The sequence below is a fragment of the Vitis vinifera genome, chromosome 1, assembly GCF_030704535.1.
Source record: "Vitis vinifera cultivar Pinot Noir 40024 chromosome 1, ASM3070453v1".
Taxonomy (NCBI): Eukaryota; Viridiplantae; Streptophyta; class Magnoliopsida; order Vitales; family Vitaceae; genus Vitis; species Vitis vinifera.
The window spans coordinates 2,398,289-2,425,186 of NC_081805.1; the positions used below are offsets into that span (position 1 = coordinate 2,398,289).

At 33.7% G+C, this 26,898-nt stretch overlaps 2 protein-coding genes and 1 long non-coding RNA gene across 4 annotated transcripts; 1 reads left to right on the forward strand and 2 right to left on the reverse strand.

The window, feature by feature from the left end:
- Nucleotides 1-569: 569 nt before the first annotated feature.
- LOC109123524 (uncharacterized) lies at nt 570-1,961 on the reverse strand. Its single transcript, XR_002031226.2, has 2 exons — nt 837-1,961; nt 570-728 (listed from the first exon to the last, which is right to left on the reverse strand). It is a non-coding gene; the product is annotated as an uncharacterized LOC109123524 (long non-coding RNA).
- Nucleotides 1,962-6,174: 4,213 nt separating this feature from the next.
- Nucleotides 6,175-17,293, reverse strand: LOC100247335 (phosphoenolpyruvate carboxylase 4). Of its 2 annotated transcripts, XM_002280806.4 has the most exons (20): nt 16,746-17,293; nt 16,101-16,264; nt 15,348-15,462; nt 14,914-14,991; nt 14,742-14,810; nt 14,573-14,651; nt 14,416-14,492; nt 14,222-14,317; nt 13,392-13,533; nt 12,470-12,601; nt 11,496-11,569; nt 11,083-11,364; nt 10,108-10,233; nt 9,920-10,021; nt 9,700-9,846; nt 8,934-9,032; nt 8,609-8,697; nt 8,029-8,155; nt 7,758-7,964; nt 6,175-7,239 (listed from the first exon to the last, which is right to left on the reverse strand). In XM_002280806.4, exons 1-20 carry the CDS (start codon nt 16,899-16,901, stop codon nt 6,415-6,417), a joined length of 3,186 nt encoding a protein of 1,061 aa, XP_002280842.1. In that variant the 5' UTR covers nt 16,902-17,293; the 3' UTR covers nt 6,175-6,414. The 2 variants fall into 2 exon arrangements, with proteins under 2 accessions (XP_002280842.1, XP_010648132.1); XM_010649830.3 differs by lacking the exon at nt 12,470-12,601 and having other exon boundaries at nt 16,746-17,175.
- Nucleotides 17,294-25,983: 8,690 nt separating this feature from the next.
- LOC100250719 (nudix hydrolase 1) lies at nt 25,984-26,837 on the forward strand. Its single transcript, XM_002278360.5, has 2 exons — nt 25,984-26,152; nt 26,225-26,837. Exons 1-2 carry the CDS (start codon nt 26,017-26,019, stop codon nt 26,515-26,517), a joined length of 429 nt encoding a protein of 142 aa, XP_002278396.1. The 5' UTR covers nt 25,984-26,016; the 3' UTR covers nt 26,518-26,837.
- The last annotated feature ends 61 nt before the right edge of the window (nt 26,838-26,898 follow it).

A 26,898-nucleotide genomic window follows, 5' to 3' on the forward strand; every position in this document is an offset into this window, starting at 1 on the left:
CTCCAAGCTGCTTGGTCCCATCAACCATGTCATGTCTATTTCTATTTCTATGGACGCATTCTGCATTCATCCATACCTGAGTACTGTGGAATTATACTTTGCTGAACTAGAACTTGAGAAATATATAGGTTGGCATGTAGGCTAGGTTGGATTAATGCAATCGGTCCGGAAACCGTACTGATCATCACCGAAAAAACAAGCCCTGCCATTGAGGACATGCACTATTGAGAATTGAAAAAGAGAAAAATGGAAGGGCATCTGGGGTTACGAATTATATCAGTGTGGTACGATTGGCCAATAAGATGATCCCTGTGATTTTTAGCTGAAGCACACCAATGGGCCCAGTTCCACTTCCACTCTCCATTGAGTACTTGGTCGGGTACTACGAGTCCGATTATTTTTAGAAAACCCCAATGCCTGATCTTTATACTAGAAATGTTTTACAGAAAGAAGAAAAAGTAGTACAGTTTGTTTCCATGGATCTATTGGACTTGAATTACCGGAAACGGTAGGCTGGATTCTCTGGTTTTTTTTCCATTTTGGAAATTATGTAGATATTAAAGAACCAATTCCTCAAAAACTATACTACTTATTTTAAGAAAATCTGCATATCTGCATGTTTGGTAGCATCAAAGCGACATGGAACCTTAGCTTTAATAACAGATTTAAACAAGTTAGGCCGGATAGCACTGCCCAAAAATATGTGAGGTTCAATCATGCCTTTGCACCTGAAAATGAAATACTACAAGATATTAATGGAAGTCAGAATCCAAAGAAAGAAGAAAAGAAAAGAAATGAAGTGACTTCCCACTCAAAAGAAAGGAAAAATAACCTACCAGGTAGTCCCGTACACGCTGTGAATGAGAAGGCAGGCACAATGAACATAGCTCTAGAGTTTGGATTGAGATTCAAAAAAAATAAGCTGGACACCACTAGGAAGGAAAGGAAGAGATGGAGGAAGGCCCAACTATAGCCTGCTTGCAGACACCTTGATTGAACCTCACTCCCATATCTGCAGGTATGGTATCTCCTTTAAAGAACATATGGCATCTTGTATTTAAAAGATAAAGGGAAAAATGCAGGACACAAGGTTGCAGATTTAGGACATCGGATTCCATTTTTGGTGGGAGTAAAAGAATATCCCTCTTTCCAAATCAAACGATAATTTGACTGAGATACTGATCAATGCAGTGATTAGGGTAAGCCTATGCTGTCTTTTGAGCTGACAAACTAAGATTTACTTTAATTTGTAGCTACATAATTTACATTAGATGGGAACACTAGAGGTGCCTTCTTCCATGGTGCAGCCAAAGTTATGGGCGGCAATAATTCGGGTTTGGGTTTCAGTTATGTTGCTTAGACACGACACTCACCTAATTTTATGGGTTAGCTAGGTTGGTGGATTTGGTGTTAGGTCTATTAGTGATTCTGTATTAATTGTAAACACGATGTTTTAAGCTTATTTATTCTTTTATACTCCCACTCAAACTTGTCAGAAAATAATTAAAATCTTTTCTGAGTTTGCCTTCAACTAATTAATGCTAGTTTTTTGCTGATTGATGATGTTTGCATGTTTCTGACCAATGCTTCCTTCCCATATTTGCATGTATACTTGCTGCATTTGCTATTCAGTTGCGATGATCACTTGTGGATGGATGAGAATATGTGAAAGCAAATCAACTTGTGGAATCTTAAGGTTCAAATATAAACCCCAATGGAACTTAAGATTAGAGCTGTTTGGACCATGTCAAAGGTTAAAAAGAAAGGATACTGTGCATTAAGAATTGGGCCTCCACATGTCACCTGTTAGGCCTGTGAGTGGGACCTTGTACTGGCACAAATGGCCCAAGTTAAGACAAGGTGGCTTTGAGGATGATGGATGCATAGCTAGAGATCTGCAACATTGACAGCACTTGGCCCATGAGGCCATAGGTGTGCACCAATGGAGCCTCATGTCAGCAAGTTGGCTCGGGAATGAGGCCACAGTCATGCAACAACGTGTCCTCATACCCATACATGAGTCGCGACATGGCACGGCCGAGGTAGGCTATAATAACCAATGGCTTGATTTTGAAAAAGGATTTGAAGTGGTTGGGCTCACAAAAATAATTTATGGAATTTTAGAAAATTCCATTATGCCTCATCAAGCATTCTTGATACCTCCTTTTACTAGAATCAAAATGGCTAAAATGCTCTTTTTGGAGGATGTTCAGAGGACCATGCAGACGGCGATGGCTTGGTCCGCTTCCTAAGGCCTCAAGACCCACCCAAGGGTACCCGCACGGTTTGGGCATTGAACGCTAACCCTCAACACATGCAAGGAGTGGCAAGCCTTTATAAGGGATGCCCTATGGGTCCAAAGCCCTAGGTAACAACATGGAGGGCCATATATAGGTGAAATGCCATGGTAAGCCTCGTAACTCATGAAGGCTAGCATCTCTTTCATAGCTACCAAGACATGGGCATGAACATGTTGGTGCATTAGAGTGAAGCTGAGGCAAAGAAAATACTAGTGGAGAGCATTGGCTTGATTGGCTTCCTAAGGCCTCAAGACACCTAGGTGCACCCCTAAAGCATGGGCATGACTCGGTTGGCTTGGTACAAAAGCGTAATGCCTCATGCAACAGAGATGAATGCCGTAGGTACAATGACATGGGATGGTGCATCTTGGCACGAGACTATAGCAAAATTGGGTTATAGAAGCATCAGTGTGGGTAACAAAGGCATGTGGGTGCATGGCATCCTGCCCCTTAACACATGTAAAGCATGGAAAGCCTTTGTAAGGGCGGCTGTGGCGGGCACCAAGCCATAGGCAACATCATGGTTAAGCCATGGGTGCAATGTCATGGTAAGACTGGCATGACTCATAGGCACAAAGACATGGGCATAGACATGTTGGAGCATCAGAGTAAGGCTGAGACAAAGCCATGACGTGGGCATGGGCTCAAGTAAGGCATGAATTGAGGCAAGGTGTGGATCAAGGCAATCATGGGGTTGAGGCCAGACATGACCACGGGCTGAGGTATTGTAAGGCCTTTGGGCAAGGACAAAATATTGGGCATGTGCTGATATGCAACAGAGTTGGGCTACACATCTCACCTGGGTTGGTACCAGACAACGGGCTACTTGGTATGCATATGTAAGGAAGATGTCACTTTTATTAGAGTCAAAATTGGTTATTTTGAAGAAAAAAAAATTAATTCAATAGAAAATGCTCAAAGGTGACGGTTCTACAAGTATAATTATTAACATCAATCAAAGATAGTGTTTCATAAAAGCATCCTTGAAAGCATTAATAAAAAACAACGCTTTTTTAAAATATAATTGTTGCTCAAAACCTACAATCATAGGTTAGAAGATGATTTTTAGCAAAGCGTCATCTTTTATCTTTCTCAACGCACAAGTCATCTTTTATCTTTCTCAACGCACAAATCGAAGGCTAGAAGATGATGTTTCCAATTAACAAACTTGTCATTTTTATTTATTCTAATAATTATATTTAAATTATTAGAATATACATTTTTTATTTAAACCGAAGGCAACTTGTCTGCCTCTTTCTATGGACTCATATGACATGTATCACAATTTAATTTGAGGAAGTTATTATCATGTGTCAATTTTACTTTATCATATAAATCTTGCATTACATGCTTTATGATGCATGACAATTTGCAATTGATTACAACTTAAATTAATTATGAATATTTAGTTTTAATATTATCTATAATTATCTTAATTTGAGTATATCTACATCTATTTTTATAATAATAAATATGAAAACAATGTAAATTAAATAATGTAATAAGATTTAAAATTATAAAATAATATGATATATAACTTTTGATATGTAAATAAAATTAAATAATAAAATTTTTCTTTCATTTTGAACATATCTTCACATAAATATTATATATGTTTTATTTGATAAAATTAAAAATATAAACATATTTATATTTATCCTTATTATTATTATTTAATTTGTTAATATCAAAGATAAAAAAATTAATATCCAAATTTAAAAATATTTATCTATAAGCTTAATTTTTTATAATTATTTTAATTTTAAAAAAATATAAATTATATATTTATAAAACTATACCCACATATGCAACATAATCGCCACCGATTATTGATATACCCACATATGCAACATAATCGCCACCGATTATTGATCCACGGGAATATTGCCAAAAAATCGGCAAAATCGCCTATATATCGCACCGATAAATCGGAGAAAAATCGCGAGTGGAGGCACGCGCGCGGAGAAGCCGGATGAGGAGCCCAATCGCCGAAAATATCGCCGATATTTCGGTATTTTTACCGATTTTTCGGCAAATTTCCCGATATTTCCTACCAGTCCAGCCCGCGCACAGCTGTCCAATTTTTTTAAAAAAAAAAAAAAACATAAAATGCTATTTGGTGATCTGATCATGATTTGCAGGCAAAGGTTGTGTTTTTCAGCCTGGCTCAAAAATCGTGGATTTAGGGTTCGTGAAATTTAAATCCAATGGCACAACCGCAAAGAGACCCCTAAAACAGATCCAGAAAACACAGGGAGCAAAGGAAAAGCAATTTTTTGGTTTTCTTTGGGGGTTTTGAATGGATTTTCTCGGAAATCAAACAAGGATGAATTTTCCCGGATATCGAATGGGGGAAGGATTTTCTAGGGAATCAAACGGGGGTTGAAAAAAAAAAAATAATACCATGATTAGATTAGTACCTGCGAGGATTGAGAGTAGCAGAGGAAAATAGGGCTTTTTTAGGGATTCTCTCGTTGGAGGATTCTTGATGCCCGAGGGAGAAGTGGGTGCCCTTTTGATTTTTTGATTTAGTAGAGATAAAATAAATAAATAAAAAATGATGAGAACAATTTTCCACTCTCTATATAAATAATTATTAATTATCAACATTATTAAATAAATTAATATTAATAGAAAAAATTGTTACTACGTATTTTTAATAAAATTTAAAAAGTTAAATCTCAAATAAGATATTTTATATAAATTAATTTAATTTTTTATTTAAAATATAATAAAATATATTTTAATAAAAATATTTTAAATTTTTTTAAATAAATATTGTCTAAGAACTATTGCAATCATATATATTATATTTATGTATAAATTGTTTTTATTCAATAAAATCAAATATTTTTTAACTTAATTCTAACTTTATACACTTTCAAAATTCATATATATTATTTTTAAAATTCAAATATCGAATCTATCGATATATCTTAATTTTTTTTTCTTAATTATATATATATATATATATGACAATTACACTTACAAGATAACTTTAAAATGTGTATTCTTACTTATTTTATTTTTATTTTTTTGAAGTTTTTTCAAGCATTCCTATTAATTTTAAATAATTTTCGCTCCATCAATATTTATCCAATATCTCTACAAAATCGAAGTACCGATATATCCATAAAAACCGATATTTCAATTCTTGCAACTAGTAAACCCTAATAGCTTTTCTATTCAATGACTTGTGAAAACATTAGCACCAATGTGAATCAGCCATGTGGAATGTCAAGACAAGACTTGAAGTACGGAAGTACCCCAACTTCCTCAACTAAATTGTTTGAATTCAAATGGAGAGTCACATGTGTGGGAGTGTGCATCCAGCAATGTATATTTAAGCCTCTATGATAAAAAGGAATGCTCTCTACAAGTAGTTTAATTCTTTAAAATATTTTTAAAAAAATAGTACCACTAAAAATAATTTATATTGAAAATGGGAACACATGATTGTCTTTTTAAAAGACAGTTTAATATAAAATATAAAAAATTAATGACAAAAATGTCATATTTTTGTATTCACTTTTTAATAATATTTTTAAAAAATATAATATTTGGAAAAAAAAATTCCAACCAAGAGGAGTTTTGCGGATGTTACACCACCCAAGTTGATCAACCAACCAAGGTTGTTGCACAACATCTTGCTTCTACCCCTCTAGACAACACCCTGGCAGGATGGAAAATCTATAAAATTCACCATCTCATATGGTTGATAAATTTGTTCATCAACCTTAGATCTTTTAGGCTCCGGATCGGCTCTGATCCTTAATTTTTTCTAGGCCTGGGACCAGCAGTGCATGCATATGAGTTGGCAATTCATTTCTTACAGGGACAACAATACCTCTTGCAGTTCTAGCACAGCAACATATATGTCAACAACCTCCTCGTATAAGATAATAGAGAATTCATGTCCGCTTCAGATAATGCGACACTTTTCCATCCTGATGAGCAAGTTCCACTTCGGTTGTGCTATATGTTTATGTTTTTTAACAAAACCTAATGACTGATAGGGATACAGTAGACAAACTCTTAACATGATTGCTGTTTTGGAAACAAAAAGAAAGACTTTCAGCTGACAGTGAGCCTCGTTGGAGTGCAGCAGTTTCACTCAACCTGTGTTCCTCATCCCCGCAGCAATCCCATTTATTGTGATAAGCAAGGCATCTCTGAGTTTATTGTTATCATCGTCACGTCTCAACCTCCTCAGTATCTCAACCTGCAACATGTTCATTGGATTGAGAAAAGGAAGCCGGCTCTCAATCAGTCTCCTCAAGCTTCGATTATTCTGAGAGAGTTTATCATGCCCAGTAACCACCAAGACAAACTTCCCTGTTGTCAAGAGCTCCCTCCTTAGGTCAGCACCAAGCTCTTGCCTACTTGGTGACACAAGAACTTCATCATAATGCTTGGCTATGGTAATATCCGCTTTCCCTAAGACCATCTCTATAAGGTCAATGGTAGATTGGAAGAAAGGCCATTCTTTATACATTGCGATTAGGTCTTCTTTATGCCCCTTCTCACAAACACCCTTTAAACCTGACCCAACTCCAAGCCAGGCAGGAAGGACAAATCTGGTTTGAGTCCATGCAAATACCCATGGAATTGCACGAAGATGTCCAATTCCTGTTGAGCTCTTTCTTCTTGTGGGTCGGCTTCCTATGTTAAGGAAACCAAGCTCAGCCTGTGGTGTAGCTTCATGGAAGTAGGCTAGGAATTCTGGGTTTTCATAAACTGTACTCCTATAACATTGGCCACTGATTTTCGAGATCTCCTCCATTAGATTCCGCCATTTTTCCTCCCTAGGTGGAAGTGGAGGCCGCATGGTTGCAAGCAGCACAGCAGTCGTGTATATTTCTAGTTGCCGCACAGCCGTGTGTGGTAACCCAAACTTAGCTTGAACCATCTCTCCTTGCTCAGTTGACCGGAGAGTACCCTGCCAATTCAAAACAAAAAACCCAATGCGATTTAGGAGGGAGTGCTATCCCTTCTGAGAATATAACCTTCTGTTCTTAACCATTGAAAGCAAGGTCGTAAACTCCAATGTGGATTATAACTTGGGTCAATTTGGATATCAAATGAACTCAAGGAATTAAAGGAAATTTATGAAGTTCAAAAGAGAAACAACAATTCAAGCCGTGCTTATAGTTTTCTACTACAAGTTCCTTTCAAAATTCAGCCACATTGGTTAGGGTTCTCATAAAAGCTTATTAAATTTCCCAAGTTTTCAAAACTGCAGTTAGATGTTTCCTCAAATGTTGTACCCCACACAAGTTCCAGACCAAAGATCATTGGTTAGTTAAGGAACTAGCATATCCTTTTCCTAGTTTTAGAATGGAGTAGGAAGTGTAGTAACAAAGCAAATGGAGAAGGAAAACATAAAATTGTTGATTGAAAAAATGGAAAATAAAGATTAGTTATTTTTTGAGGTGCTGAACTTAATTGATAACTCACCATTACAGAACCAGGTGGTTGGGATTGAATGGCAAGATATGTAGGGCCACCACCACGACCTATACTCCCTCCACGCCCATGGAAGAGAGTAACTTTAATCCCATACTCATTGCATGCAGCTACAACATCCTCTTGTGCTTTGTAAAGTTCCCAAGCAGCAGTGAAGCGCCCAGCATCTTTACCAGAGTCAGAGTATCCAACCATCACCTGTTCACAATAACCATAATAAGCTCATGGAGAAGTGATCCTAATGCTTTTTGTTGATAAATACCTCCTGGTGCCCATTATGGTTCTTTATAATATGCTCCCGGTACCAATCTATTGATAACAATTTCCTGATCACTGCCCCAGCTCCCCTCAAGTCCTTCACAGTTTCAAATAGAGGAACCACCCGTAGCCTATTCCAAGATATATGAAAATTTAGTAAGAATTATATCTTGTTTGTGCAACAATGTAAACCCCAGTAAGGCTGAAAATGCTAAATTCTTTAATCCCACATATTATGCTATGAATACATAGATATTTTTCTTAATTTTCATTTTTCTTAAGTGCTTGTTTGCTTTTTCCCCAGGAGTAGTACTCTAAGCTAGTCCTATTATCCATCTTTTAATCTGTTACTGCAGGAAAGTTCAGTGTATAAACTCACAATCCTACCCAATATGACAGTAACATCAAGATGAGAATCATTTTCTTTAGGGAGATGGATTCCCAATCAACTACTTTTATTTCTCTGTTTTGTTCAGATTCCCTTAACCATAGAACAAGTCCAAAAGCACAAATTTGACTTGTTAAAATCTATCAAGAGGGATTTCTAAGATTGCCTATCAATGGAGTGATGGTAGTGATCTTACGTTCCACCAGAACATGGTCTGCCCAGCTCCCCACAAACAGCAAGTCGGGCATCTTTTTGCAGAAGCTCCACAGCAAGGACATCGCTTGCCTGCAAGGCCAACGGTATGGTTATATCAATATATCAAATTTGTGTTATGTTTGTGTATTAATAACGCCTCAGAGAATTCGGAAATGAAAATATGCATCAGTAATCCCTCTGAGAACAAAGAATCAAAAGAAACTCAAGTACTGCTCCTCATTATGTAGCTTTAATACCAAATGCCGAACTTTTGTTGGTAATAATCATAAATTTTGTGCAGAAAATTTAGGAATAACTAATCATACATTGGAGGCCATAGAAATCACATATGCTCCAAATGAATCACTCCCTATCTCAGCAGCAACTCGGAAGGTATCCAACACTTCTTTAACATCAGCAACAACCTGAAAAGACCCAATAAAGCAAAAATATGAAGCCAGAAAAGAAGGGTGGGGGGGACAAATACATGATATGGTAGGGACCATTCAAACACCTTAATAAACTTCAAAATTTGCTCACACATGTGATACTGGATCACCTACACAGTACTAAGTTTATCCGAGAAGTTCCTCGATAACATTCTATACCTGTGGCACTACCAATTTCAAGACATCTGAAAATATAAAAATAATTTTTTTTTTTTAAATGTACATCTAAAAATCCCAAGGGAAAACCCAATTTACCATTAACACATGGAAGAACAAGGAAGGGAGCCAAAGTATCAGAATATAAAAATAAGACACCTTATTGAGAATTTTTATAGTGTTTGTTTTCTCAAGGTAAGCTACAAAAGCGTTTTACAACAATGATAAAATGTTTTAAGGAGCCCAATAAAAAGGATTTCATACTACCATCATTTGGAAATGATGATAAACCACATCCTATGTTTTCACGTCTCAGAAAAACTATAGATGAAATATAAGCCACTCAATAGTGGTGACTTAACTTCAGATTTTTTAAATCCCTATGACATTGCAATAATCAGGAAAACAGTTAGAAAACCAACATTTCAACTGTTTACACATTTTAAATATTATTTTAGATTGGGATCATCATATCAAATCACCATACTTCTATAGTTGGAGGAACCAGAGGCCTCTTCCCTTTCAGCTCTCTTGTCAGAAAATCCAGTTTTCTTTCTTCATCCCACTCACTATATATACCCATATCCAGGTAACTTGTAATTGCATCTAGTGTTTCAGCATGCCTAGCAGATTCCTGTCCATTGCACAAATGAAGTTAAACAAATAACCTATAAACATTGCAGCTTATAACCCAAAACAAAACATACCTGGCGCAAGTCAAGCTTCATTAATACCATTCTAAAGGTAGCAACTCTTCGGATGAGATCAGCAAGCCGACCATCAGCTAGGATACCAGATCCACATGATTGCTGCAAACATTGATAATTTTACATCAATGATATATACCAATATAAAAACCTTAACACAAGAAAATGAAGCTAGTTGACTTAAATACCATAGATTCATGGCACAGCAGTAGTGGTTCCAAGAGTTCGTCTGCTGTTTCATAGTAATCCCCAGGATCATGTTCGCAAGGAAGATCCTCAAGAAGAAGCTCCAACCGTCTTTGTGTTTTCATAAGCTGAATTGATGCAACATACACAAACATTTACTCTTTCATCATCATTAAGGTAACATAAAAGGTTAGAATGCTTCAGCCTTTGTAAATAAGAAAAACAACAACCATGCAATAGCAATCAAGAGAATCAAAATGGCATACTCACTCCTCAAAAGCATTATCATTGTACAGTTGCAAACTATGTCAAAAAGATGCTTCAACAACTTATCACCCATTTGAATAATTTCAGATTTTTAGATTGGCTGCATTTATTTAAATCCTGCTCTGTAGTCATATCACTGTTTTGTTTTGTAGGGAAAAAAATAATATTTTTTCATGCATTTGTTTTGGCATCAAAATAAAAGCACTGAAAAAGAATAGTGAGAAGGGTAGCCAAGCACCCTTTCTTATCTTCAATACTGTTTCCTGACCTAAAAGTTATGTATCATTTTCTGTCTTAATTTTTAATGTTTTTTGTCCGAACAAAACCCAAGACCAAGAGAAGATGCAAAACCAAGAATTAAAGTAATGTCAACCAAATATAGAGCTTGAACCACCAGAGTGGTTGGATTCTTCTACCAGGAGATTCTATCCCAGTTTCCTTTCATTTTACTGTGCATTCCTAAAATATGTGTCCCAAAATATTTCCTCTCAAAAGCGCATCAAAAGTCATCATTCTGAAAAACAGACTGAGACCATGAAAATGTCAAATTAGAACCAGGCATATCATGGGCAAATTGCTTCTCCTATGCCAGTCACAGGCAATTTTATTCTCTATCAAGACCAACAGCACATAAGTTTTCAATACCAGCTTCACCATGTAACTAATGACCACATATTGATTATTGGCGTTCCTAAATAGGAAAGGATTACCTTGTCTTTTACATTTCCAAGAACAATCCTATAAGGAGCAATTCCAGGACGTTGAGGTAGGCTTGGCTCCAGAAGCTTCTGGAAGCTGGACCTTCCCAACTGAGATTCTGAAAATAGTTTCCTCTGAGAAAGGAGTTGACCAGAGCTGAAAGAAACAGTTCGGGGTGTCGCAGCTGACTGAGAATTGCTAGAATTAGCTACAGTTCCATTTCCATATGTTTTGCCAAAGTCCTTATTGGAATCCTGGAATGAAGTATCTGAACTTGAAGCAGCCTTAACATCCTAGAAATTTAAAAATAAAAAAGAACTCCATAAATATTTGCTAGAGAGGATGCAGAGGTAGTAGAAGGAAGAACCATAGAAGGTAAACAAATGCCACATAAAAATATAAGCTTTCCTAAAATTTGTTTCACCTGACGATTCAATGGCATGTAATCAGTTCCAGGAAATTCTAATTTGGGATACTTAGATTCCCCATCCTTGCATTCTACATGGAGGAAAAAAAAATGAACTATCAACTGTATTCATATGGATTAGCAATTACATGAAATGCAAGATCAAACAAAGAATTAGTGAAAGCACAGTTATGAAATGCAGGCAAGAAACAATCACTTTGCCAAAACATATGCCACAAGGAAACTGTTGAGAATGGACAAAAATAACAGTTAATTTGCACTGTAGACCCTGAACCCAATGATCCTTAAAAAGAAAGGATAGACTCCAGTTTGGGCTTAAGGTTTAGCGTTGATCAGGACCAAAAGAAATTCCATAGTTTGAAAGCATGCACTTATATCATTGTAAAGAAATAGTTGAAATCTTGAAACAAAGAAAATAGAAATTGGAATATAGCCTTGAAACTTCAGAAATTTTGTCAAACATTCACCAAAAGTTATCACTGGTGGAGGGCTATTAAGCAGAAATAGAAGTTCAACAACAACGTGGCTATGATGTGGCAAGTCCAATCATTCACCAAAAACATCAGAAGTGTGTTTACCATCAATTTTATCACAAGAAAACTAAAATAAATTTTTTGAACTTGTAGGAATCAATGGAACAATTAAAGGGAGAGCAGAATGTGTATTTAAATACTATGGATAATGAATATAACAGAAATAGAATTTCTTTTAGTCAAACCTTGGCAAACTCCTCATATTCAATAATGAAACATAAAATCCAACATTCATCCAAAAAGCAACATATGTTCAAAAAAAAAGTATTACACAGTCGCACTAAGGTGCACTTGCACTTGCACTTACACTTGCCACTAAGTCAACCTGGGGTGTTCCCCAAGGAACAAACAAAACTCTTTCAGATGAATAGAACATCGTAAGCAACAAGAGATCTCAAAAAGTTTTTAAACAGAAAAGTGCCAAAACCATTTTCTGACCTGTGCAAGAGGGTAGGTCAGCTCCTGCAGGAAGTTGTCTTGGAAGGGTAGGACCTAGCTGACTGTAAGGTTTCAGTTGGCTCCTGTTCAGTGGTTGGTTCCGACTCTCATTCCGATCAACTGATGAAGTTTCTGGAGAAAAATTTTGACCACTATCAAACCATAGAAGCAGCTCAAAAGTATTCTAGTTGGAGCCTCATATAATTCAAAGAGAGATCCTCTGTTCATATTTGTAGTAGAAAAATCAATATAAACATACAGGAGTTGTGGACTTTTAGTGTAAAAACGCATATCCTCAAACAGAAAATTTAATGTAAAAAGATATTTAGCCTCACAACTTATGATTATCACTCATTGAATTTTAAATGCATTTTTCGGGGTGACAATCCCGTATCTGGATTTTCAATCTTGAAATCAAACATGGTTAGATCATAAACTAAGAAACTAATCTCTTAAGCACATAAGTCTACATAATATCAAATATTCTAGGTTCCAAATGACTCTGGGCTCCTCTGGACGGTTTTTCATTTTTTCTTTTTTTTTTATTTTGCTAATTGAATAACCTTCCATGGTCAAGCCCTTAGGACTCTCCATGGGGACCCAAACCTCGGGGTGTTGACCACCCCACAACAACCAACACCTAGTAAATTCAAGGTATCATCAGTGGCAAGATTCGAATCTAAGACCATATGTCACTTACTAGGACCACACTTGCCAGTGTTCGCCCTAACCAACTGAGCCACCCTGGCAGGTGACGGTTCCTCCTATGCTTGTGAACAAGCCAATTGTCAACAACAGGTCTGACGAGAGGGGACATCTATAAAAATAAAAGCAGGACAAACAGAAATAACAATTACAATATCCAAAAGTATTCCTCAATGCACCAAATTTCAGTAGAAACTTTGACAAGCCAAAGCCAAACCTTTTTCTAAAATTTCATGTGCCAATCTGGACAAGCTATCACTGCAACGGTTCATGGAAAGTTCAAATCTGAGGCTATCAACTTCCCGGATGTAGAGATCAATAGCCATCCACCTAGATAAAAGAGATACGTCTCGGGTGACCTGAAACAACAGACAACTATCTGCTATAACAACTACTATGAGAAAATAAAACCAGTCCTAATTGGTTTTATAATGAGCTAAAAGTTGCAGTAAACAAACCAGCTTCTCTCATTTACGAACTAAGTAATTTCTTTTCCTCATGTGCAAATCAAAAAAGGAAGCAATGGGAATGTTTGGTCTCTTGAAGAAATATAGCATTGAAGAAAGATTTTGCATAATATGGAAACAAAACACATCACATCAAACTTCGACTATAATTGTTCTCTATATTTTGAGATTAAGCTTAACAATATCCATGATCTAGATGGAAAAATAATCCATCAATCCTGAGGAAAAAAGACATGAAACTAGAAAAGAGAATCCAGTAGAAAATTTTCTTTCCATCCCCCTGTTTTAAGACAAAACTACACACACCCACACCAAAATGCAAGCAGGAGGGTACTATCAAAACACAATTCAGCACGCCCATGCATCACATGTGTCATTTGAAATGACAAAACAACTCTCAACAAGGTGAACTTTGTTTCATCATTTAGATCTTCTACCTCAACAAAGTCACATAATTTCACCATTATCAGATTGTTTACTTTTATAAGCTAAATTAAATTAATAACCATCTAAAGAGGGAGATTTAACCATATACAAGGAGCAGACAATTCACCAAAGGCATCAATGTCAGAAGCCTCACCTCTGCAGTTACATTTGGATTTCCATCTCTATCACCTCCCATCCAAGATCCAAATTTTATTGGTGTGCAAGTCAATGGAAGCGACTTCCCAGTGTGCTGAAGGGACAAAATACAGAGCAAATTGTATGATAATGAAAACCATGAAACAAAGTATATGATCCATCAAATCTAGCGGCTAAAGATTGAAGACAAACCTTCTTTAGAGCATTGCTAACACGGCGTAAATAATGAGGTACAGCTCTCCAAAGAGACTGCTCCACAATGTTCAATCCTGGGAGAATAGAGTAAACATCTTTTACCAAGAATCAAAGCATAAAATTTTAAAGATATATAAAGCTCTGAGTCATTTACCAGCCCTAGCTTCATCAACAACAGTAGGTTTCTGGCGCCTAAGCTCATCTGTCTGCCATATGGAAGTTATCTCTCTCACCTACAAAAACCAGAACAAACTGTTATACATCAGTGGAAGATATTAATTATATGCAATGGTTTTCCTGCATTATTATTAAGCGACAATTACCAGATCTTCAATCAGCATTTCCCGGTCCTCATGACCAAGATTAGGTCGGTCATTATAGTCTAAAAGATGCTGCAAGACAAAGTTCAGAAACAAGGACAAAACAGTAAACACAATTAACAAATTACATATTTATGTATTAGTAAAAATCAATTAGCATCATTAACAAACATACGGCAATTCTGATGTGTTTGTATTGTAAAGTACGTCTGTTGATCTGTGTGGGATGTGCAGTAAGAACGATCTCAACCTCCTGCAGCAACAAAAAGCTAGTAATAAAAACCAATTCTACAGGATTTCACAGCTCATAAAACATGAATATACTAAAATTTGAAACACTATTAAGCTCCAATTTATTGCATAAATAAAAAGGAAATTTATACATTTTTTTATTTAAAAAAAAAAACAAAATTGTGAAACTTAAATTCTATCTTGCCTGGAAAAAACCACAAGAAGATTGAGACAAATAATTCGCTCAGTAGGTGCAAGCTTTTCACTTGCAGTAAAAACAGAGTAAGTTTCTGTAACTCTTTTCTTTTGCTCACTTTTCTTGACAATCAAACAAGGAGTACCAGAAAATTGAAAGTGAAAGAGAAAACTATACAACACCTGCTTGCAAACAGTATTATAAAGCTCCTCAGGAGAAACTCCACCCTGCAACAGCTGATTAAAAATGTCATCACAAGATTTTGACATATGTGCCACATTTCGTGCCTTACGTAATCTGCATCAAGAAAATCAGAAAAAATGGAGTTTTCTTTAGTGATATGAGATCTGATTGTAGCAAGAATCAAAGATTGCGGATAGTTCTTTTTTTTTTCCGAGTATCGTTTTCTTTTTCTACCAATATTCCTGATCACTAATCAGGGCACCTCCATCATCAAGATAAAAGAGTGAATTCTTCCTTCCAGAAAATTACGCAAGGCAAATAAAAAATTAGAGACAAATTCAAAAATGCAGTTTTGTTTAACAAAACCAAACAAACAAGCATAAAAATTATAAAAAATTAATTTGATCTTTTCCAAGAACAATTTTCTTTTCCAAAACCTTACAATCAAACATAATAAATAGCACAGCATGGAAGACAGCACCTGAAGATTTTTCTGAAAATTGCAGTTCCTCATGCATTCATTTTCCAATTTGTTTTTTAAAGAAAACCCAAACAATTGAAAACCACTCATTGCCACATGTTGCTGCATTATTCATTCACAAACTTCCTGAAATTTCTCGAAACTACTGAGAATGAATGTCAGCAACCTAAACCAAACACGCCTGAATTGTCAATACAGCAACAATGAATCCATTTCAGCTCATCAGAACAACTTGCGACACCTAAGGCGAATGATGGTGAAGCTGAATTACCTATGGTGAGTTTCGGCGATACCCATCAGATTAAGATAATGGCTGAATGCTCGAGCGAGGGTTAACGCTTCCTCCAAATTCATTTGGGATATCTCCGATATGAGCTGCTTCTCAAGCAGCTCAGCAGTGTCCTCGATCCCTGACGCCCTCATATTGCATGCACTCTGAAAGTACAAACCACCCAGAAACAACCATCATAAAAAAGCACCTTTTTCTCTTTTTGGATGCTCAGAAAATGAAGAGAAAGAACAAAAAACAAAATTGTGAAGCACGACGATCGAGTACATAAAACCAAAAAGAAACAGACCTCCACCCAACTAAGCTTCACTACACAACCTTTTAGCTGACTTAAGTAGAATTTTCACTTTTTGGAAACCACAAAACGAAAAAACACAGACCCCAGATCTCCTTTTCTCCTTTCCTTCCATTTTCCTCTGTTTTCCCAGCAACCAAACAAAGAGCCAGAAAAACCAGAATTCGAAAGAAAAGACAGAAACCCAGAAAATAAATAAGAAAAAAAAGGAATGAATCCAAGGAATCTCCAACAAAACAACTAAATGAAGACGATCCAGAGCATGAACTGGAACTTCAGAGAAGAAGAGTAAAAGCAGGGAGAAAACAAAGAAACGGGTATGGCAGAGCGACCTGAGCAAGGATCCGATTCCTTTCAACTTTTTCCATGAAATTGCTTCCCACTTCCCTCTGCAACACCTCGTTGAGAAGACTACCCAGCAACCTACAATCGTCATCAAAGCTCTGAAAAGAGATTTCCTCAGCAATATCATCTGTGGTGTCCGTCATTGTTGAAGCAACACAACACTCCAAAAACCACAAATAGAGAGACTAGAGAGAGAAACGGAGAAGAAAGAGGGAGAAAAAAAAAAACGGAGCTAGAGAGAGAGAGAGAGAGAGAGGTGGCGATGGAGAAGTGTGGGAAGGGAGCTAGCCTCAACTACGAGTTTTCTGTTGGTTCCTGTTTGGATGTGGGGCCGAGCTTCACCGTACAATCCACCGCGGATATTCCGCCATGTGGCTATCACAGCGATATCAGTGGTAAGCTCTGGGTCCTTCAACTTTCTGTCGTCTCCCACCACCACCTGATTCAATACCTCCATGGACTTCTAGACATTATTACACCCATACAAGGCATTATACCCATGGATTCTCCTTACAGAAATCATATCTTCTCTTTTACTTCAATGCTTTAAGTATCAGTCTCTTATTTAAAAAATACAGCAATTCCCTCCTCCAATCTCATAGGTGTTTTTCACGATGATTCTAGAAAGCGTTTTCAAATAGTATTTCTAATTTTTTTTAAAATTTAAAAGATAAAAATTTTTAAATATTAAAAAAAATTAAAAATATTTTTTAAAATCACCCTCTAGCAAATTCTGATTTAATTATAATATTTTAGGTATATAATTTGATGTAAGGACATTATACATCCTAAGTTGCTTTCTTTTATCCATTTTTTTTAATTTTATTTATTTATATTATGATTGGTTCATAGGTAATAGTTTTCTTTTTCTATCCAAAAATCAATTATACATAATAAAAATAATCTCACTTATTTATATTTGGATTTAAATGCCATTTCTTTTATATACAAGTCTTATTTATTTATATTGTAATTTTTTTATATTTTAAATATTAATGCAAATTTTATTCCACGTATTAATTGTTGAAATAAAATTTTAAGTGAAGCACATTGTCTCCTTGATATCATCAAAACATATATTGTACTGTACAATTTCGCTTCTTTGAAAAGGATTGCATTGGTCTCCTTTCACAAGTGACAAGCAATTCAATTTTCATCACTTTTGATAAGGAAAACGTTGGTATGGACAACACCTCTCATTTCTATGGGACACTTACAACCATCCCCTCGAGCCATCTGGATCATAATATAATAATATAAGGTCAAGTAACTTTGTTCATATAATTTAATGGTAATATACAGACATACAATCAACCGAATATTGAATACGTCGTCTGATACGCTTGAAAGTATTAATTGTAATGCACATTAAGTGGCTTTATTGACACAGTTATTACGAAGCCAAAATACTAGTCTTAGGCTCATAAAGGCTTGATAACGGTTATGAGCCGACAACCATTGACATTAACAATGGTAACACACATTCGAACACAATCAAATACACTAAATAAGACGTTATAGTTGGATAAGAATAAATAGTTACCCTTAACTACAAAGAAAAGTATGCTACCATTTTTCCAAAATTCATGCATGCAAGTTGAATTGTCGTCTAAACTTTAGAAGCTAGTTGGACTCTCATTGTTGGTCGTGCACCAACAACTTCTATACTTTCTAATAACTCTCAAAGATGATAAAAACTAATAATGGACTAGTTAAATTCTTTTACATTGGTTGAAAACTTAAAAGTTATAATTTCATTTGTAACATTGGCCACTAGAAATCAAATAAGAAGGTGGATCAACTCAAAATAGTATATTCTCATTTCATATTATATTTTGTGGACCAATATTGTTGTATCCTAATAACATCTTCCTCTATACTTTTTAATAAATTTAAAGATAATGAAAATAAATAATGGGTGAGTTGACTTCTTTACATTGGCTAAAAACTTAAAAATCATAATTCTATTAATAACGTGGGCAACTAAATCAAAAGATAAGTTGAATTGGATTAAGATAATATATTTACCTACAACAGCACATTTCATGATATCAAGCTTATAAGTGATTTTGTAACACTACAATAATCTCTCTTAATATAACATTCCCCGGTTTAAACCTATGATCCTTAATTAGGGCATCAGTAAAGTCAACATATATCCAAAGGGAGCTAATGTTAATAAAACATAAAAAAAATAATTTGCTTTTGTATTTTATCATTAATTTTGTCATTAAATCACCATATCAATTTTTGTATTAGATTTTAATTTTCGTAGAAACTTTTTATAATATACGATGTCACACCAAAAGGAGTCATTATTATTACACCCGTCATATTAAAACACACAAAACCAAGGAGGAGAAAAGAATGTTAATGTTGATGTAACTTGGCCAATTATTAAATAGGGAAGTGCATGCGAGTGTAAGTGGTGGGGCATGGTCCGATTAGATTCACCATGTAAGGACACACTGGTCTCTATCGACATTCGCCCAACGCCCACTCAGCTTTTTGGCCATTGAAAGCTATGATGTCTTGGCTTTGATCAGACATCAGATGATATAATACAAATGCGTTATTCGAACTGGTCCCGGAAAGAGGGAGACTCCATGTGTTTATTTTCTGACCTGGTATGGGTCTGTTTGCCTAGTCAGCTATTCAACGTCCTGAACCCAAATCCCTATTCTTAATAATGCTGCTTCAATCATAGGTTCCTTGAACAAATGCCAAACAGTGTATGGTCGTGGCGGTTGATCTTTTCAATGTGTAAGCATTTTTTTTTGTCAAAAATTTAAATAGATCTAAACTTGATTTACATGAGTTGCTTTTGATTAATATCTGATTGTTATTAAGTATTAAGTTTACCTGTTTTTATTAATCTCTTAAAAATATTAAATTTATTTATTTTATATATTAAAAATATTAATAAAACAAATTATTATATTTCTTCTAATTTCGATTTGGAAATTAATAATGTGAAAAAAAATTAATAATTAACATATTTCCAGATATAAAATGTCCAAATCATTACATATTAAAAAATTTGTAATAATAATTACACATTTAACTTGTTAGTCCAAGGGTTCTCTTAATCAGATTTTGATAATAACAAACCATGGTTAAGTGACTAATTGGTTTGAATTGTAAATGATTTCAGGTATAAATTTGGAAATTTATCAAATGACTAAATGGATACAAAATCGAGACATTTGAAATATTTTTAATCATAGGAAACAAATGTAAGATGAATGTATGAGTGCACTTAGGTTTTACATATCTTTTTATACATCTTTAGAAAACTCGGTTTATTGTTTAAAGTTACAATTTCATTAAAATTCAAGTTTTATCAAATATACCTTAGACAAAACGTTTCAAAATTGGCATATTAATTTATCTAAAGACTTTGCCTAAATGTTAAAAAGGAAAAGAACTGAAAAATATAGGTTTTTGGAACCAAAAGACTGAACCAATCGAGGCACAAGCCAACCGGCTCAACCGGCCAGGGAACCGGTTGCCCTTGTCTGATCGAGGAGTGTAAAAAACACTATCTCTCTTCCAGTAGTTTTCCTTTCCCGGTCGACCTCCGATCGAAGCAATGGTAGCCTGCCAAAGCATTAAATGCTCCAACAGCTGGTGAACCAATTGACTTCCAGTTCGACCGATTGAGACTGCTTTTTGTTTTTCTCGACTCTCGAGGTTAGAAACCTATAAATTGAGAGTTCCACTTTAATTATGATATGGAGAACATTTGTATTCAATTGTCTACCTACTTGTTCTTGCCTTAAAAACTCTCATTTCCTTATAGGTGCATTAAATCTACACTTGCATATCTTTTAGTGCACCTTTGTGTTTTATCCTAACTTAGATTTGTATTTGAGTTATCATTGAATTAGGTTGAATGATTCATTCTTGTAAAAAACGAGTGTTAAAGTCTTAAAGTGAGTTGAATCTTGAAGAGATTGTGTAAGAGTTCATTAAAGGCATAATCCAAGTGTAAAGGAGATTGAAAGATTGGTTGAAACTTCAAGTTAATGGAACCCTCAATCGGTTAGAAGATCGAGGAGAGTGGACATGAGCAAAGAAGTGTCGAACCACTATAAAATCTGAGTTTGTTTTCTCTAAACTTTACCTCTTTATTTTTGCTTCTATTGTGCTTGAATTTGTTGTGTTAAAAAATATTTTGAAAAACCCAATTCAGCCCTCTCTTTGGTGTTTTTCTCATTTAAGTATAGCTTTTATTTTCTCAATTTGGTTGAAATTTTGATAACTATACAGTAATTATGATTTTTAATTACATGCTTGGTTACTAAGAAGATATTAAAAAAATTAAAATTAATTCTTGTTTTTAGATAATATAATTTTGAATTTATTATTGAGATTAATTTTAAAATGGGAAGTACTAGTAAATACAAACTTTTTATTTTTTTAAAATTAATTTTATTATTTAAATATCTTTTATTTTCATTTTTTTTAGTAAGAATCTACAAAACTTTAAAGAATTTAAATTTCATTGATAATTAAATGAAATATGAAGCAAAAATAGTAGATGCACATAGTAGAAATTCGATTTCGGTTTTGGAATTTTGTAAATTTATTATATTAATTTATAATCTAAATTAAATGATTTTACATCTAAATTTTCTTGAGAACTAAGATAAAATAGAAAAGAAAAAAATAACCAAAACATATTAAAAAAATGATTTTGTTTTAAAAATTCTTTACTATAATTGTTGTCAAATATATTCCAATTATATGAGGGAAAAAAAATGCTACAATACTGAATTGATACCCATCGAGGAATATGATCAATAATTTTGTATGACGTCTACATTATAGATCTTATTATTTTGTATTCATGTTCATCCCATTGATTTGTACCTTAATTTCATTTTTTTGTATCTTTATCTTATTTATTTTTACCTTATACAATGATCTAAAGTTTACCATAAATATTCAACGGTGACCATCGAAAATTTGATAAATAACGATTTTTTACATCAATGATTTTTTTTAAACAAATACAAATGGGCATTCAACTTTGAGTCAATTACGATGAAATAAAGAATTTGATGGTTGTTTTTATTTTTACAAACAATATTTTAAAATTATTTTATTTTTATATTATTAAATACAAATGGAATAATGTTTCCCCGATATATCAAAATATAAAGTTCAACCTGCACAAACCACCCAATGAAAAAAATATTATATCAGGTCGAGGAAAAATTACCTGTTTGATAAGTAGATTTTTAAGTGTTGATGTACTCAATGGACATAAGGATTACATTAATTGTCGAATTATGTTAATTATTTTCTTTATTTTTGCTCGTGTGTGAAGTTCTGCTAACAATTTACATATATTACTAGAATATCTTGTTCAAGTTACCTTATATCTTTAAAAATTAATTTAAAATTTTTTTAAAACTATAAAGTCCTCGTATCTTATAGAAAAGCTATTATTATTATTATTATTTATTTTAAAAACAAAAATTTTGCATGAAAACTAACAATATTTTCTTTTTGATTTTTTGTTATATCAATAAAAACTTTGTAAAGGTTACATCTTCAAAAAAATGTTACATAGTTTCATTATTTATCAAAAATTTTTTGATTTTTTGTTATATCAATAAAAACTTTGTAAAGGTTACATCTTCAAAAAAATGTTACATAGTTTCATTATTTATCAAAAAATAATTTAATATCATGTCAAAATAGTCTTATTGAAAATTTTTGTTATTTATTTAATAAATCAAAATTTTAGAACTTTTATGATTCAAAAATTTAAAATTAGGAAAAATACAAAAAAAAAAGGTTTAATTTTAATAACATTTTTATTTATTATTTCTTAATTTTGTCCTCAAAATTGGTCCATTTAAATATATCAAATATTTAAAATAATAATAAAATAACTAAATTTAATAAAATAGTTTTTAATTGTGTACAAATTTTCAATATAATTTGATTTATTGAAAGGGATAGATTTAATAAAAAATGCACTAAATGTACATGCCTTAAAAGTCTCCAACGGGCGGGTCGGGCCGTAAATAGGAGGCCCACGGCCCAGCCTATGAGTCCGCGGGACTTTTTAAAATAAGTCAAAATGGCTTTCAAAAAAAGGAAGGGAGAGGGGGGATTCGAACCCCTCCCCTCATGCTTAAATTTCAAGGCTCTAACCAACTAAATTATATTCCTTTTATACTTATTAATTGAATTAATTATATATATATAAAAATAAAGTATATTATTTTTTAAAAAAAAATTAAAGGCAACAACGGTCATGTGACCGTTAGAGCCTAGCTAGGCCATGTGAGTCATATGACTGTTGGAGCTAAGCCTCCAACGGTCACATGACCATTTTTTTTTTTTTTTTTAACCTTCCTATAAATAGATTTTCTTCCTTTTCATTTTTTCATCAAATTCTCTCTATTTCTCTCACAGTCTACAATATTTCAAATTCTTTTATTTTTCCCTCAAATTATACAATATTGTTGGTGGTGCAAAACAAGTATTGGTGGCTCCAAGAGTTCAAATTTGCTCGGAATTTCTACATCGGTTCTCTAATTGAGTAACATACTTCACCCCTACTACTTTATCTTTTTGTTACATTTTTTTTATATTTATTACTTTATTATTTTTGGCGTAATATTTGATCAATAATTATAATATGACAAGTGCTTCTTCATCTAGTTCATGTGATGAAATATCATCAAATAACAAATTTACTTCAAATATATGAAATTTTTTTGATAGAATAGAAATAATTTTAGAAAATAATAAAAAAGAAATAAAAGCAAAATGTAAAATTTGTAATAAATTTCTTACTGGTGGCTCAAATGCAGACACAAGTCATTTAAAAAGACATCATGAAAATTGTAAAACTAAAAATAATGTAGATATTATAAATTATATGCAATTAGGTAAAAATGAAAGTGGAAATTTAAAAACATTTTCTTATGATGAATCTAACTATCGTGAAGAAATGATTGATTATATAATAAGAGCAGAACAACCTTTCAACATGATGAAAACTCATGATTTTGTAGGAACAATTCAACAAGGTATTAATCCTCAATTTAAAGGTTGGTCTGGAAATACAGTTAAAAGAGATATTATGAAAAAAATTTATACACAAAAAGAAATTTAAAAATTTCTTTTTGCAAATTTTGAAGGAAATATTTGTTTAACATCTGATATTTGGACATCTTTAACTCACACTGGTTTTTTATGTATAACTGCTCACTACATTGATAATGAATGGAAATTAAATAAAAGAATAATTTCATTTAAATTAATAAATGATCCACATAGTGGTAAAAATATAGCATCTTTAATAAATGATGAAATTATAGATATAGGCATTTGTGATAAAATATTGACAATAACATTAAATAATGCTGCTAATAATGATGTAGCAATACATAGACTAAAACGATACTGGCAAGTAAAAGAAGATCATGCTAAAATATTTCATGTGCGTTGTTGTGCACATATTTTAAATTTAATTGTAAATGATGGATTAAAAAATGTTGATAATACATTGGAAAAAATTAGAGGCATTGCATATAGTATTAATAGTTCTCAAGCAAAACATGAATTATTTTTTGATTGTTGCAAAGTGTTAAATATGAAAAGAAAAAAATATAAATTTAGATATGACCATTAGATGGAATTCCACATATAAACTTTTACAAAATATTACAAAATATAGAAAAGTAGTCGAATTATATGAAATACAATTAATTAGCAATGATTGTGAAGCAAATATTTATGCATTAAGTAATTATGATTGGCATATTGCAGATCTTTTAAGAAATCTTTTTGAAATTTTTGATACTTCAACAAACATTTTTTGTGGTGTATATTATCCAACTTCAAATCGAGTTATTATGCAAATAACTAATATTTTTATTGTACTTCAAAAATATTTAAGTTTTGAAATATTTAATGATACAATATTTGCAATGATAGAAAAATTTAGAAAATATTAGGGGGAAATACCTTTAATTTTTTATATTGCTTTAATTGTGGACCCTAAATTGAAATTTGAAGCTTTGGATGAACGATTAACAATTATTTATTTTAATGACCAAATAAAAATTGAATAAATTAAAAATGAAATAAATTCATTATTATATAATTTATATAACTATTATTAAGAAAAATATGGTAATAATATTAATAGTATTAAATTACCACCTACATCTACAAACTTCTCATCTTTTTATAAAGGAGCTCTAGAAATGTTGAAAAGTCGAAAAAAGACAACAAATAGTTCTCCAAATAATACATCTGATTTAAATAAATATCTTATTACTGATATAATTTCATTTGAAGATTAAGAAGATTTTGATATTTTAATATGGTGGAAATCACATCAACACAAATATCCTGTGCTTTCTATAATTGCTCGTGATGTACTAACAGTTCCTGTGAGTATAGTTGCATCAGAAGCTGCTTTTAGTGCAGGTGGAAGAGTAGTTAGTAAAAAACGATGCAACTTAGCGCCAGATGTTATTAAAGCAGGGATATGTGTGAAAGATTGGAAAATAACAGATAAAAGGATGTTCGATTCCATTCGAGAAACAGAGATGCTTGCCAATATTGAATCTTTAAAATTATTAAGATCTTCATGGATGCATGATAGTTCGCCATCACCATCAGAAAATAATGACTAAATGTATATTATATTTTTATTTTTATTTTTTGTGGTTGAAAAATATAGATGATTGACAAATAAATAGGTGTCAACCTAGTTGGGATGTATTTATTTTGTAGTGATGTAAACTTTTCCCACATTTTCAAATGTAATTATACATTCAATGAATAAAATTTTGAAATGAATATTTTTTTTAATACTTTTTATTTTTGTAGTTTTTTTTTAAAGGGGCGGGCCTAAGGGCCGGGCCGGCCCTCTGGGCCTAAATTTAGGCCCGTGGTTCGGCCCGCCCATAAACGGGCTCGGGCCGGGCCTAAAGCGGGCCGCGGGCTTTTTGGAGACCCTTACTTTGTATATATGAACTTACAAAAATAATATGATAATAATAATAAATTAATCATCACCACAATATCAATAATAATATAATATAATAGAAAGAGTGAAGTGTAGCATTGAAAACTTGGGGGACAAGGAAATATGAAAACGACGTCGTTTTTAATTCAACACTTGGACCAATGCAACCTCGGTCATACAGATACTAAAACCTTGGAATGTCTCCTTGTGTATATAAATCGAAGCGAGGGCAAGAAGATTAGTGACACAAAATGGAGAATGGAGCGCCGGTGCCAAGAGTTGCCGTAGTGGTGTTTCTGTTGAAGGGGAACGCCGTGTTGTTGGGGCGGCGCCTCTCCTCCAACGGCTACTCCACCTTCGCCCTCCCCGGAGGCCACCTGGAGTTTGGTCAGTCCCTCTCTCAGTCCTTCGTTTATAATATTATTAGCTGATTTTGACCTCGAGATAGTCCCATTTCAGGGGAGAGTTTTGAGGAATGTGCTGCCAGAGAGGTGAAGGAGGAAACTGGCTTAGACATTGACAGGATAGAGTTCCTAACTGTCACCAACAACGTCTTCCCGGCAAACCAATCCCATTATGTCACCATCCTTATGCGCGCAGTCTCGGCCGATCCTCATCAACTGCCCCAAAATCTTGAGCCTCACAAGTGTTCTGGTTGGGATTGGTATGAATGGAACAACCTCCCAGAGCCACTCTTCGGACCATTGGAGAAGATGGTACAAGGGGGTTTTAGTCCCTTCCCAACTTCTTAATTAAGATGCTGAGAGAGTGATTAATTCCTGGGTTTTGCTCCACTTCTTGCTCCTTTCTCTTTGATGGGTTAGTTTAAGATTGGTCAAATTTTGTAATTGGCTGCTGAAATTGCCAATGATATAGACTCTGGGGATTTAATGAGTCTTGAGATTCATGCTTCTCTCTCAAGCTGGATGAAGGGCTGTTTATATAAAGTTTGTTTTAGATTTTTCTTTTTTCTTAGCATATGAACAATTTATGAAGCTCTTCCTATGGAGGGTATGTTTGCTTCTACGTTCATAAAGTTTAATACAAATTGCCAACATGACAGAACCTTTACGTATTTGTTTGGGTAGAGTATAAATGAGTTTGAACGATGGACATGCATAACTCATTTAATA